At 39.4% G+C, this 13,968-nt stretch overlaps 1 protein-coding gene across 1 annotated transcript in view; it reads left to right on the top strand.

The window, feature by feature from the left end:
• The window catches only part of SMARCB1 (SWI/SNF related, matrix associated, actin dependent regulator of chromatin, subfamily b, member 1), a 275,898-nt gene that overhangs the window by 3,164 nt on the left and 258,766 nt on the right, over positions 1-13,968 (top strand). The window contains exon 3 of the mRNA XM_044069770.1: positions 6,760-6,926. Coding sequence (XP_043925705.1) covers positions 6,760-6,926 — 167 coding nt within the window. The remainder of the gene's footprint in view (positions 1-6,759; positions 6,927-13,968) is intronic.

Here is a 13,968-nt window from a genome sequence, read left to right as displayed (position 1 = left end):
TCAGCTCTCTAAGCAGTACTGAAAGTAAGCTCAAGTTTGGTATGAACTTGCCGAGGTAGTTAATGGTGCCAAGAAAACTTTGCAGAGCTTGAACATTGTCTGTAGCTGGCATCTCAAGAATGGCGGTTTGCTTTCAAGGGTCTGGTCATAGGCTGAACTAGTAAATAAATGACCAACATAAGTAACCTCTTGTAGCCTGAATTTGCATTTTTGTGGATCGAGCTTAAGATTCACTTGACGTGCCCTTTCCAGAACTTTTCTGAGGTTTCTGTCATGGTTCCTTCGCCATTACCTCCTTACTAACATGTCATCTACTGTAATAGCACAAGGTTACCCAGAAAAAAGTTGCTCCATTGCATGCTGAAGGATTTCACTTGCAGAATTTATCCAAAATGGCATTCTCAAAAATCTATACCTGCCAAACGGAATACTGTCAGTAGTGAGCAATGATGATTTCTTGTCAAGCTGAATTTGCCAAAATGAATTCTTTGCATCTAAGACAGAAAAAACAGTAGCATTTGGCATAAATGCTACATCTTCAACTGTGTGCATTAGATGTCTTTTTAGTGCTTTGTTCAAATCTCTTGGATCAATACATATCCTGATGTCATCTGAGCTTTTCTTATGAGCTACCACCATGGAAGATACCTATTAGATTGGTTCTGCACCTGGACAAAATCGCACCTTTCCGCATCATTTTATCTGACTCGTTTGTCCTCCATGGCTATTGGAATTTTTTGAGCTGGCCTGATAGGATTGACATCTGGATGTAACTTCATGAAGTACACAACTGGAAGTTTCCCTAATTTGTCTTCAAAAAGATCAGCATAGGTAGAAAAAATGTACTGGGTGAAATTAGAGTAGTGGTCTTTTAAGCTAACATGATGGACTTCCTTGTTAGATGAAAGCAGTCCCATTTTCAAACCGTCTCTGAGCCCTAATAATGACTGGACTTGCCTCTTGTCCACATAAAATAATTTGTAGCTTCTCCCAGCAGAGTAACATGAAAGCACTACTGAGACTTCAGTCTGAATTTCTTCACCTCCATAAGCAACCAGCTACAAACACCTTGCCAAACATTTCACCATGACATACACTAGCAGATGTTTCTGCTGACATAACACTGCACTTGGAACTTGTGCCAACTTTCAGCTCTGTGGGTTTGCCATTTATCCGACCAGTACAAAATACTTCATTCTTTGCCCTCAAGTCTGCTGCGTTGACTGCTTCATAAAGCACTGAAACACCAACATAAAGAGTAGGGTTGCAGCTTTCTGATTGATCAACTTGTTTCTTAGCGTTCCCTTTTAATAAAAGAATGTAGGCCTTTTGATTTACAAAACCTTTTGAAATTATTCCATTTATTGCCTTTGTAGCATTGTTGACCAAAAAGTTAAACATGTTTCCCTTTTAGATTTATGATTTCCACAACAGTTGTGACAGTTGGTTGTGAAAATTTGGGGCCCATGCTTTGTTTGCTAACTCTCTCTTATACTTTACTGAGACTGTGTGAACTCTGGAATTTGCTGGAAAGCTCTGGGGTTTACCAGTGAGTGCTGCAGAGACTACAGTTGCTGCCATGTGCTTGGGGGGCAGTTTCTTTTCACTGCATGCTATCAACATGAGCGTTGTCATTGTGCCTTCTAGAGCTATTCTCATTTGTAAGCATATTTGTGTGATTTTCTATGAACTCATCTGAAAAATCTCAATGGCCTTATTCAAAATTAAATCACTGTCACAAAGCAAAATCTTTCTCACAGCATCATCTTTAGTACCACACGTCTGTCTTTTATTAACTCATCCCTTAAATCACCAAATCTGCATGTTTTAGCTTTGTTTCTCAAGTCCATTAAATATGCTGCAAAAGTTTCACCAGGCCTTTGTTCCCTTGTGTCTTTCCATTGTAACATTTGTCTGGGGGTTACACACTTTCTGAATTTACGTTTGAAGCACTCCGAGTCTTCCCTTGACTTAGCGTCTCCTGCATAGACAGCAGGTGAATACACAAATGAATGCTTCCTTTCAATAGCTTCTGACCCAGGTAAATTAAGTAGAATAAATGCCTTTGTACAGTCATCTTTATCAGAAAATGCAGCTTGTATGAAAATGTCGTACTCTTGTTCAAGTGCTCTCCAGTTTTCTGAAGTGTTATTGTCAAACACAAGTGCACTGGGTTTTCGAAATCCATCAGCCATGCCCACAAAGTATGCAGAAACACACTGAAAAATATGGCCCTTGTAAGTGTATAAGAACAAACTGTTCTGTGAGCTTGTAATAACTTTCAAATGCTCAATAAACTCATTGAAAGTCTGTACTTTGCAAAATATGTTCTGTAATGACTGTATTTTGTGAAATAACTTTACTGTAGTACTGCACAAACGTGAATACAATACACTTCTGATAACTCGGATATCTTTAATGTGATGGGTTGCAAACTGGCTCACCGATGGAACCGACAGCGTGAAAATAGCTGACTCCAAGTCAGGCTGCTGACCAGTCACGAGTGGAGTCCCACAGAGTTGGGTCCTCTCCTGTTTGGTATCTACTTCTCTGAAGTCCAGGCCAACACAAAGGGACTCTGGCTGCAAAGTTTGCAGACGATTGCAAGTTGGGAGCCATAATTAACTCGCCAAGTGATGACGACATCCTACAGAAAGGCCTCACTGAGACCAACAACTGGTGTCAGAACCTTGGCCTTAAGCTCATTGCCAAAAAATGTCGTCATCCCTTTTGGGGAAAACCCAGTTCCCGTGAACTACCACATCGATGTCAGTCCACTGAACACAGAAGGAGTTATAAGAGATCTGGGAACACAAGTTGACAGCACCCTCTCTTTTGACTACCACATTGCCTTTGTAGTCAAAAAGTCCTTCTATGTGGCACATCTCATTACTAAGGGTTTTGCATCCAGGAAGAAAGAGGTCCTGGTCTCCCTCTACTCTTCCCTCATTAGGCCAGTCATCGATTACAGTGCCCCATTTGGCATGTACCTCACTAGACACCTGCAACAACTGGAGAGGCTGCAAAAGTACCTCACAAAAAAGATCCTAAGCCTTAAACACTGCCCTATATGGACAGACTAAAAAAAACTCCCAACTATTCTGTCTCATATCGCCTACTTAGAGACAATCTCTGCTTGGCTTAAAAAGCTATGTGTAACACAGCTCTGCTAGAAATGCTACATCTAAAGAAATCCCAAGCCCTCCGCACTACATGCTCCAGTGACCTCAACCTCATTACCACAATCAACAGAACCAGCTGGAGGGACAGGTTCATAGCCCAGAGACTGCCCATGCTATGGAATAGACTTCCCATACATGTCAAGAGGAGCGCCTCACTGGCCCTCTTCAAGAGAAATCTTGATGAGTCGATGGGAAATGGAAAATTCACCCTGGGGATCACTCCAGTGGCTCTACTCAATAGAGCACTGGGAACTAAGATCAGGTGTTACAATGCCAGGGTAATCCCATGGGCTAGGCTTGTAAAGGCTCCAGAGCCATTACCTAGGACACACCTATGAAAAATACATGCTTAGCGAAATGCAGTAGTTTCCTCTTGTATGCCAATTCATACTTCATTTCAAACATTTTCCATAGTCATTTGAATATTTTTTATCAATATCAGACCTTCCATACAGTGCTTACATCTCAACAGCTTACTATAAAATGGCATACTTGCACGTGCTATTTATACACTTGTGCAAGCCCTTGGTTAGCTTCTTAAAGGTTACATGCACACTGATCTACAGTTAACTTTTCTGATGGCTCATCTTTTGAAATCATTTTGCTTTAAGGGTCTTTTGTGCTTACATTTTAAGATGGTATTGAAACTCTGAGTGGCAAAACTGTTTAATACAGGCTTTAAAATTAGGTGTGTTAAGGGTGTGGACATGTCCTTTGGTAGAATTTTCAGCTGGGACATAACCCATTAACTGAGCATTTTTAGGATGTCTATTTCAGAGTGCTGACTTTTTTTTTTTGGTTGTATATGCTTCATACATAAATATCCATGTCACTTGAATGTATGTTCGAAATCCCACCTTTGTCTTTAATAGCTTTAGTTTATTTTGCTGTGGAGAGGACTGAAGGCTACCCATTTGTTATACCTTGTCAAATTTCAAGGCCATTCTGGTTCATATTCACCTGAATTACACCTGGATTACAAATGACTGTGTCTCCCTGCTGCTTCAACATATTGTTTTTTAGGATTAGACCCCCCCCCCCAATTCACTTTGTTTTGCATACCCTAATAGCTTTTAGGAAAAGGAGATAATAGAATCTCGTGTGCATGCCTGTCTGAGTATGTAAAATATGTAATATTTAGAGGTAATAGAAATTATAGTTTCCTAGATTGAGTATTTTTGCTTCTCATTTCATCAGAGCACACCAGTGACATTTCATATATGCGGAGAATGTCAGTGTGAAAAAATGCAAAATAGACATTTCCTGTGAACTGAGTGATGGAAAAGAGCACCCACATTGCTATTTGAGACGACTGTTGGTAGTGACTAGCAATAAAGGAGTATTTCTGCTTAATTATATGGGGTGTTACAGTAAATTTCTCAATGTCATTAAATCTACACTACAAAATGCACTGTGCTAATGGTTCCACCTATAATGACACATTCACTTTGTGTAATGTAGTTTGTTGCACAAGCCTAACTTGGAAGGGGGGGGCGAGGTCACAAGTCCAGTTTAAAAAAAAAATCATTATTCATTACTATGATTTTTACACAAGTCCTCACCACTCAATAAAAAAATGTATATATTTTAAACCATTGCTGTCTCAGTGTATTGAGTAAAAGATCAACATGTCGTCCAAAATAGAAACTTGAGTGTAATGCAGAAATGTCAGACTGTGGCAGCAAAGGCTTATGAACTAAAGCCTCCGGTGTCTCTCTGAAAGGCTGTGTCTTGTTTCTGCTTTCAGATTTTATTACAAAACTTGCAGGAAATAAGTGTGTGTCTTGTTACAAAACATACCTCTGAATTTGTCCTCCACCTCTCTAACTGCTAGGAAATTGTAGCATTATTGCTTTGGCTTGTTAGAACTGAACACATTTTGGTTAAAAGTGTAGGATGCTTACTTGTGATGCAATAACTTTTAGTACTAAAAGAGGAATATTCTAGGAATAAGTGTGTGATGCTCACTGAAGTTCAAAAGAGCACTCCAAGTGAAAACTGGGTATAATGCAGTTGTCTGGAAGTGAGCACCTCTAAACGTATAGATGTAATAGCGGTCTGTTAAAAGTCACTTTGAGTTCATTATGAAACCTTTTAGGGAATAACAGGATTATCTACATAAATAATTCTCTTCTACCCATAAGAGATTCTGTGCATCCCTTGTTCAGACATTTCACATATTAAACTCTCATTTTGCAAATGGGAATATGTTTCTGGGTAACATTTATTTGTGAAGGGCGTCTCACGTATTTTAGATCAGTGATGTACTATGCATATTGAGCAGATGTTTAGCACAACACACTCAGTTAAAACAAAGTATAATGTCCAATGTCTGACTGTAACAGTAAAGGCATATGAATCAAAACCCTGGCACCTCTGTTTGGAATTCTGTATCTACATCCTCATATAAAATTTCATTATGGAACTCTCTCAGGTAATAGGTGTGTCTTCTTGCTAAATGCTGTAAGACTGCAATTGTAATCTGTTTTCAGTGTAAGACACCTCTAAATGTCTGAATTTGACTTGAAAACGTTAGCCACTTAAAAGCATGGCAATGTATCCACTGCGTATTACAGCTGACTTTATTTAATCTAAAATGCATACGGTTTTTAATTCTGCTGTAAGAACAACTCAGTAAAGAAGTATTCTAGGCCATTACTGTGTTTTGCATGTTGAGAAGAAGTTTGAAACATTCCTAGTTGTAACTTGCTGTAGTACAAAATGGTAGATGGTGGCAACTAGTACTTCTAAACATGCTGATGTATCTATATGTAATATGCCATATCTTGGCCTCCCTTTGAGAGTTTATTATGAAACGTTTAGGGACTAACAGGATGATCAACTTACAAAAAAAAAAAGTTTCACTGCAGCCTGAAACTGAATTTGACCCCAACACTTATTAGTGAACATGCTAAATGTTGGGCACATTGAAGATGGGGGGAGGGTTCTGATAAAATATACTTTTTTACTTCTGTTGTAATATCAGCTGTATAAAGTAGTATTCTTGGCCATGATTGTACTCCATGTACTGAGCAGAAGTTCACAACACCTGCAGAATAAATGGATATGATGCAGAATGTTAGACTGTAGACTCTTTGAACAGATTTTGCAATAGCATTTCTGTCAAGTTTCTTAAGTTTGTATGACCAGTGTTTAAAATCTGACCCTGAATTTTGGGCCTTTGCCCCCCACCCACCCCATTATTTTTAATTTGTCCAGAATTCTTCTGCTAAGAGGTTAAGAAATATGAACTGTACAGATGTTACATCTTGAAGTCCTGTATATTTTTTTGCTGCTACATATTTACGTTCTGCCATTGAATGTATTCATTATTTTTGTGGTAAAGCCGGTGTGTCATAAGGTGTTTTAGTTTTAATTTTGACAATTGTACAATAAGTCTTCTGAGACATTAGTAAAAATGCAATAAAACTATATGCCTCCTGAATAAAGAATTTTGTATTAAGTTTGCCAAGGAAGATTATGGCCTCCTGATGCTTTCCAGTACTATGTCTGGCACTTTTTGGAAAGTGCAGAAGTTGAATTTCATTTAATTCAGTAATTCATTCTTGTTTTCCAGAAAAGCTAATGACGCCAGAAATGTTTGCTGAGATTCTGTGCGATGACCTGGATTTGAACCCTCTGGCCTTTGTTCCTGCCATTGCATCAGCTATTCGTCAGCAGATTGAGTCCTACCCTACAGATAGTATCCTTGAGGATCAGTCTGACCAACGAGTCATTATCAAGGTAAAGGAATGGACTGTTGCAAGGTCAGGAACTGGGAGTGCTGCCTTCAGAACTGTGCAAATGCTTTACAAGTGACAAAGCCTGTTAGTGTTGATTTATTTAGCCTTCTGCACTCCTGGTTAACAATTCAGCACATGCCACATTTATACTTTCAGTGGTTGCCTTTTAATACATCTTTTAACGTTTTCCCAAAGTGAGGCAATGGTAGGATGCTATTAAGTGTAGAACAGTGTGAAAGAATCCACATTGTTCTTTGCTGTGTGTGGGTTGTCACTACATTGGGTTTTTTATGCTATTATGTAATAACACAAGTCACTGTCAGCATGTTGACCTACTTTGGAGGAAGCTGTGGTCACTGCAGTATCTGCAGAGAAAGGTGAGTGGTTTCAGAAGGACATATAATTTAATACTGGAGGTGTTTACTTTGGCTCCATATAGAGATCAGTCAGCATCAAGGAGACTTTGACATTGTACTGACTGCTGTGTTATGCATCATATAGAGAATGACTGTCACCGTGGTGTTATGTACCACAGCATGACTAGGTCACCGTTGTGGTTTGGACCAATAACATGCTTCTGTGCATACATTTACATTTTGGCTTTTTTAACTTTGCCAGTGTTTTTCTATAATTTAAATGATTTATCTCCTTTTTCTCATGTCTCCATTATGCTTAATGGACTGGACAGGGGAAACCAAACTGGCTTCAGATTTTGCTAGTAGTAGAAATTGTTCTCTTGCCAGCTTACAGGCTGACTGAGAGGCTTTATTTAAGTACAGGATTGTTAGTGATCTAAAGTGCATGGAGGGACTTCATTCTTTCAGGTCGGAGTAAAATAAGACCACCCACTGTGGTATTTGGTGAGCCTTTTAAGTTAGTGTCTGTTAGGCTGATATTGTGGAGTATTCTTTGCAGTGAGGTTTTCATTTACTGTCTGTAGCTTTTGATTAAGGTTAAAATTTTGCACATCAGAGTATTTCTAAGGGAAGCAAATTTTGAGAGATGGAAAAATGTTGACAGCATGATGACTTGCAAGCTTTATCTGATTATTTTGTTCAACTTTGCCTTATGGAGACCATGAGGGGTTTAATTGTTTAAAGCTGTAGGTTCCCTAATATCTGTTGGATGGATGGTACACAAAGAAATAAAATATTTTCAGTTTTTGTTTGTAGTTAACTTTTTACGGGAATTCTGAAGCTGTAAACTGCAGCAGGTGATTCTTTGTATTCTCCTAGAGGCATTATCACTAGTAAAACAGCAGCAGCTGGTATCGGGCATTACAAATCATCACAGAGCAGGTTGCCAAAATCCTGAATCTGAAGCTGTAGCCCATACAGGGCAGATACAGTATTGGGTTTCTGCAGATAGGCTTAAGTCTGGAATCTGGAGCTTGATCCTGGGATTGATGTACTTGCCATGTAAGTAAAAGCTAACTTCCATATCTCTGGACAAGAGCATCTATCTTGGACAGTGGACAAGTTTGGCAAGAGGATGTTGCAGATGGTCCACATCAGGTGCCAGATTCCTTTTTTTAACAGTTTTGTATCAATGAAATGGCTTCATGTTGGGCATTTGCAGCAGATATCACTTCAGTGAACTCCAACCATAACCAAAACAAACCGGACACTGAATGGACAGAAACGGAGTACGAAAACTGTACAAAGTAGCCAAATTTAATAAACCATTTTAGCGCTTTCATCTCCTGAGAGACTTCATCAGAAATAAAACCTGAACCTAGTTCAATTAACATTTAAATACTGAAAGTCTTATGACATCACATTTGATCAATTTGTCAATTTAAAAAGACAATAACAGACAGAAAAATTTATTAAAAAAAAAAAAAAAAAACACACAGTACTGTTACATAAAACAATTGTGTAAACCTAAAAACAACTTAATAAACTGCTTTTGAATATAATAATGTAAAAAAAACCTTTTATATTTGAAGATTTTTGTTGTTGCAACTATATATAATGTTGGCTTTTTCATGCAACATAGGTGCCAGAGAAACTTAGTCGTTGAGACCTGGCATAAACATAGCTGCCAGTCTAAGTTGCCACTGGCTCTCTTTTTTCTTTAAAATATTTTTCCAATCCCCTCCTCTGGGATTAATATGTACTATTTCTAAAATTCCAAACATATATTTCTCAAAATTATCACAACACTAGGAATGTCTATATAAGGCATTAGTGGTTTTTCTGTTTTTGATGTCATTTAGGTGTTCATAAATTCTATGTTTAAGCATACGTTCAGTCTTGCCCACATAGAAATGTCCACTAGTAATGCACCAAGCCAAATAAACTACCCCCCTAGTGTTGCAGTTACCCTTCTTAACGAAAAATTTACTCCTAACACTATTGTTTAACACAACATGTGGTTCCTTCATTATGTATGTACAATATGAACACCTGCCACATGGCCTTGTACCTTTATTGACCTCCCTAAAATGTTCTATTCTCTAATTGTTTAATATTATAACCCACCTTGTATATAAATCAAGGCCTGTGTCCTACTTTTTCTAAAAATATCTTTTTTAGTCCTGAAAATGTTCCAATTTTTTACAAAGGCTTCCTGGACCAAATCAATATTACTATTGTATTGTAAAACACAGGCCTTGGTAAATTTGTTAGAACCAGTAACTTTGTTATCCTGTGTTTCTTCCTGTAAACTAGATCCTAATAAAGGTTTGTATCCAATACTCCATTGTGTATAAATATCATGAAGAATATTTCCTACAAAGTCTATTGGATAACCTCTCTCCAAAAACATTTAAAAAATATTATTAAACTCTTTAGCTAAATCCTCCTTATGCAAAGTCATCCTAGCAATTCTTATTGCTTGTCCTTTAACTATACTAACTTTTTGTCCCAAAGGATGTTCACTCTCAAAATGCAAATAAGCATTGCAAAAGGTCTTTTTTCTATATACTAAAGATTTAAATACCCCTTTATCTTTTAAAATAGTAGTAGCCAAGAAATTAATAGTATCTTTGTTATATTGAAATGTAAACTCAAGAAATTGGGTTGTAGAATTTAAATATTCCATAAATTTAGTAATTTCTCCTTCTTTACCGGACCATAAAATAAATATATCGTCCAGGTAACGTAAATACAATTTAATATCACCCCAATATGGACCCACCAATAACATATTTATCTTCCCAACCCAATAAAACAAGATTGGCATAAACAGGAGAGCATGCTGCTCCCATAGGAACCCCCTTGATATGTTGATAGTATTCTCCTTCAAACCAAAGGAAATTATTGTCCAAGACAATACTCATAAACTCACAAATTAATTTAATCAAGCCATTCTCAAGCTCAGAGTATAAAAATAATACCTCTTCAAAAAAAGTTAAACCTTCCATTTTGGGAATACAAGTAAACAGGTCTTTTATATCAACTGTAAGAAAGAACACTTCCTCACTAAAAAGAGCCTCTTTAATATTTTTCAAAAATTCCCAAGAATCTTTTAACAAGTGTGAAACTTTTTTTGTAACATGTTGCACACAGGCATCTATAAATACTGTAATTGGATGTATCTTAGATCCCCTGGCTGCCACTATAGGCCTAAAAGGTGGTTTGTCAATACATTTGTGTATTTAGGGATACCAGAAAAGACCGGAACCAGGGGATCTTTCCTGTAGAGGAATTCATAAGTATCCTGATCTATCCTTCCATCTAACAAATATTCTTCCAAATAAGAATCTATTCAGGAATATGCTATATTGATATGATTTTTTTGAAATTCCTGTATAGGTATTATCAAATAATATGTTTAACATTTCATCAGAGTAATCATTACTATGAAATATAGCAACTCCTCTCCCCTTGTCTGGAATCATAACCCGTATACTCTTATCCATTCTTAAATTTTGTAATAATTCATATTCAGTGAACTCTGTTAATCATCAGCCCCCCTTTTCCCATTTTTTTCTACATCGGGTCGGGGTATCGTGTTAACTGTCGCCAACGCTCTGTATTCAGTCCACACTCCTGCCTTCTTAAACACTCATGGCTGATTGTCGCAGATCTCCTTTCACACAATCCATCCACCTCTTTGCTGGACGTCCTCGCTTCCTCTTAACTTCTTCCTGTCTGTGCCAAATCTTCCTCGCCAGATTGTCTTCTGCTTTTCTACACTTGTGCCCAAACCACTGTAATCTGATCTCTCTGATCTTTTCTGTAATTGGAGCTGCTTTGGCTTTTGCTCTTATGTCCTCATTTCTTCATCTGTCCTACAGCGTGAATCCTATCACCTTTCTCAAGCACTTCATTTCCATCACCTCTAGCTTCATCAACTGTTCTGCCTTTACTGCCCAGGTTTCTGTACCATACAGTAGTACTGGTCACACCACTGTCTTGTACACCTTACTTTTTCAGCTTCTTTGGCATTCTTCTGTCATAGACTACACCTGATACTCTATGCCAGTTGGCTGCAGCCCCCTTGATTCTAGCTTTGACCTTTTCATTCAGACTACTCAACTACTCTTCCCAGATACTTTCTCTATTCTCAGCTTTTTCTGATTTCCCCAATTTGCTGCCATTACCACCATCTTTTCTCTCCTTAATTTCATCCCATGTGCCTTCAGATTTGAATTCCATTCTCCTATCCTTTTCTGAAGTTCTAGCTCGGAGTCTTCCTGTACTTGCCACATCATCTGCATACAGCAGCTTTGTTGATCCGTCCCCTCAAGCCTGTTTGCTAATGTAGTCTATCACCAGTATGAACAGCAGTGGGCTCAGAACTGAACCCTGATGCACATCCACTCCCACTGGGAACCCCTCTGTGAGGATGAACAGTGTTCGTACTTGTCATTGGGCCCTTGTACATGGCCTGCACTTTGTTTGTGTCTTTAGGCTTTTCCCGGTTAGGGCTCGCCACAGCGGAACTCCGGTCCGCTAATGATTGGTAGTGGATTTTTACGTACCGGGTTACCAGCCCTGACACACCACCTTCAACTAAGGCACGCCCCATTCACGTATGCCTCCACACAGACGCTCTAGCTGAGAATCGAACGGGACAACATCTTGCTATGAGGCGACAAAACTACCGCAGCACCACCACCGCAGATGTACATAGCCTGCACTAATTCTGCCAGTGTTTCTATGACTTCAAACTACAGCAGTACTGCCCAGATCTGCTTTCTTGTGACCTTGTGTGATTTCTCCAAGTCTAGGAGTGCCCAGTTGGACGGTCTCCTAATCTCTAGCTTCTTCTCAAGTATCTGTCTCAATGCAAACATCAGGTCAATTGTGCTGCATCCTGATCCGAATCCAAACTTCTCATCTCCCATCTTACGTTCTACTACTCTGCATATCTGTTTATCAATCACCCTCTCCAGAATTTTCATGCAGTGTGATAGGAGTGTGATGCCTCTGTACTGCCAACAGCTGTAGATGTCCCCTTTGTTCTTGTACACTGGCATGAGTGTGCTTATTTTGCAGTCATCTGGGATACGCCTTTCTTTCCACACTGCTGTTAAGTACCCTCAGGAGCCATTTCTCCCCTATCTCACCCAGCCCAGCATCTTTAGCATATCTGCTATGACCTCATCTGAGCCTGTTGCTTTCCTTGACTTCATCTTCCTTAGTGCTGTTCTTACTTCTTCTAGGGTGGGCTCCTCCTTCTCTCATCGTAGGTTGTTTCTGGGGCAGTACAGCTTCAGTGGGGTTTTCTTCATTCAGAATCTGCTAGAAATACTCCTTTCATCTTTCTTTTATGTCCTCTGGGCTGGTGAGCAGGCTGTTTCTAGCATCCCTTATGAACGGTGTCAGACTGTCTTCTTTATCTTTCTGTCTTTGCTTTGCAACCGGATATAGTTTCTTTCTGCCCCTTAATGAGTCACTTTCCAGAAGTTAGTACAGTGCCTCTCATGCCCTATTCTTTGCTTTTGCACCTTCTTTGTTAGCCAACCAGTAGTCCTTCCTAGCCTGGCCAGTCTTTTTTGTCTCCAACATCTTCCTGCACTCCTTTTTTCTTTTGATGACTTCTGGACTTCTGCATTCCACCACCAGCTTTCCTTATTTAACTTATTTCCACACCTGGCTCGGCTACATCTTTTCTGTAGTCCTAATACATGCTGTTATTAGGCGCTGCCATTCTTCTTCAACTCCACCTATTTCCTCCTCCTCTTGGGGTGCTAGAGCCCTGAGTAATTCCTTGAATAGTTATGCTTTCTTTCCAATCAATTTCCAGGTCTTCAGCCTGGTCTCTGTTGACCTCAGAGCCTTCTCTGATCACTGCTTGCAGCTGATTGTGGTGACTAGCGGTTTATGCTGTGGGCCGACTATTATACTGGGGATGACTTTGCAGTCATGGATTCTGCTCCAGTGCCTTTTCTGCTCCAGTGCCTTTTCCTTACTAGGAGGAAGTCTGCCCGAGTTGCATGTTGACTACTATTGCATGTGATCTTGTGACTTGTCTCTCTTACTGAACCATGTGTTGGCTACTATCAAGCCATTTGCCAGACAGACATCTAGAATGGCTTCTCCTTTATTCCTGTTGCCCCACTCATGTGGAACCAGGCAGTCCTCATATCCTGTTCAAGTCACCCATTATCAACACCAGTTCTTGTCCTTTATCTAGTAGGTCCTGCAACTGCTGTCTGAATGCACTCTTTTTCTCACTATCACAACCCTGCTGTGGGGCATAGGCTGATGATATGTATACTGCCCTCTCATTGCATTGTAGTCTGACTGCCATGAGTCTTGTCATTAATTCTGATGATATCCTTCGTGCCTTCTGAAGCTTCTCTCTCACCACAATTCCTACACCATTTCTAGCCTGCCCTCCACCTGAGTAGTAGACTCTTGATCCCAAGCCACGTGGCTTTGTTGTACTGCCCTTCTATCTCCTCTAGTGGATGCATAGGATGCCCAGCCTCCTCAGTTTCATCATGTCATCCATTTCCAAGCTGCATTCTGTCAGCGAGCCTACATTCAGTGTAGCAATTCTCAGTTCATGTTTGGTTGGTTGGTTTTACGTACAGCTTTCGCTCACCAGAGCTATCCCAGGTAACCCAGGCTTGGCAGCTACCTGCC

This window comes from Protopterus annectens, chromosome 4.part0, assembly GCF_019279795.1.
Source record: "Protopterus annectens isolate FY-2018-M chromosome 4.part0, PAN1.0, whole genome shotgun sequence".
In the NCBI taxonomy this organism is placed as follows: domain Eukaryota; kingdom Metazoa; phylum Chordata; order Ceratodontiformes; family Protopteridae; genus Protopterus; species Protopterus annectens.
This window is presented reverse-complemented; position numbering and strand designations above follow the sequence as displayed.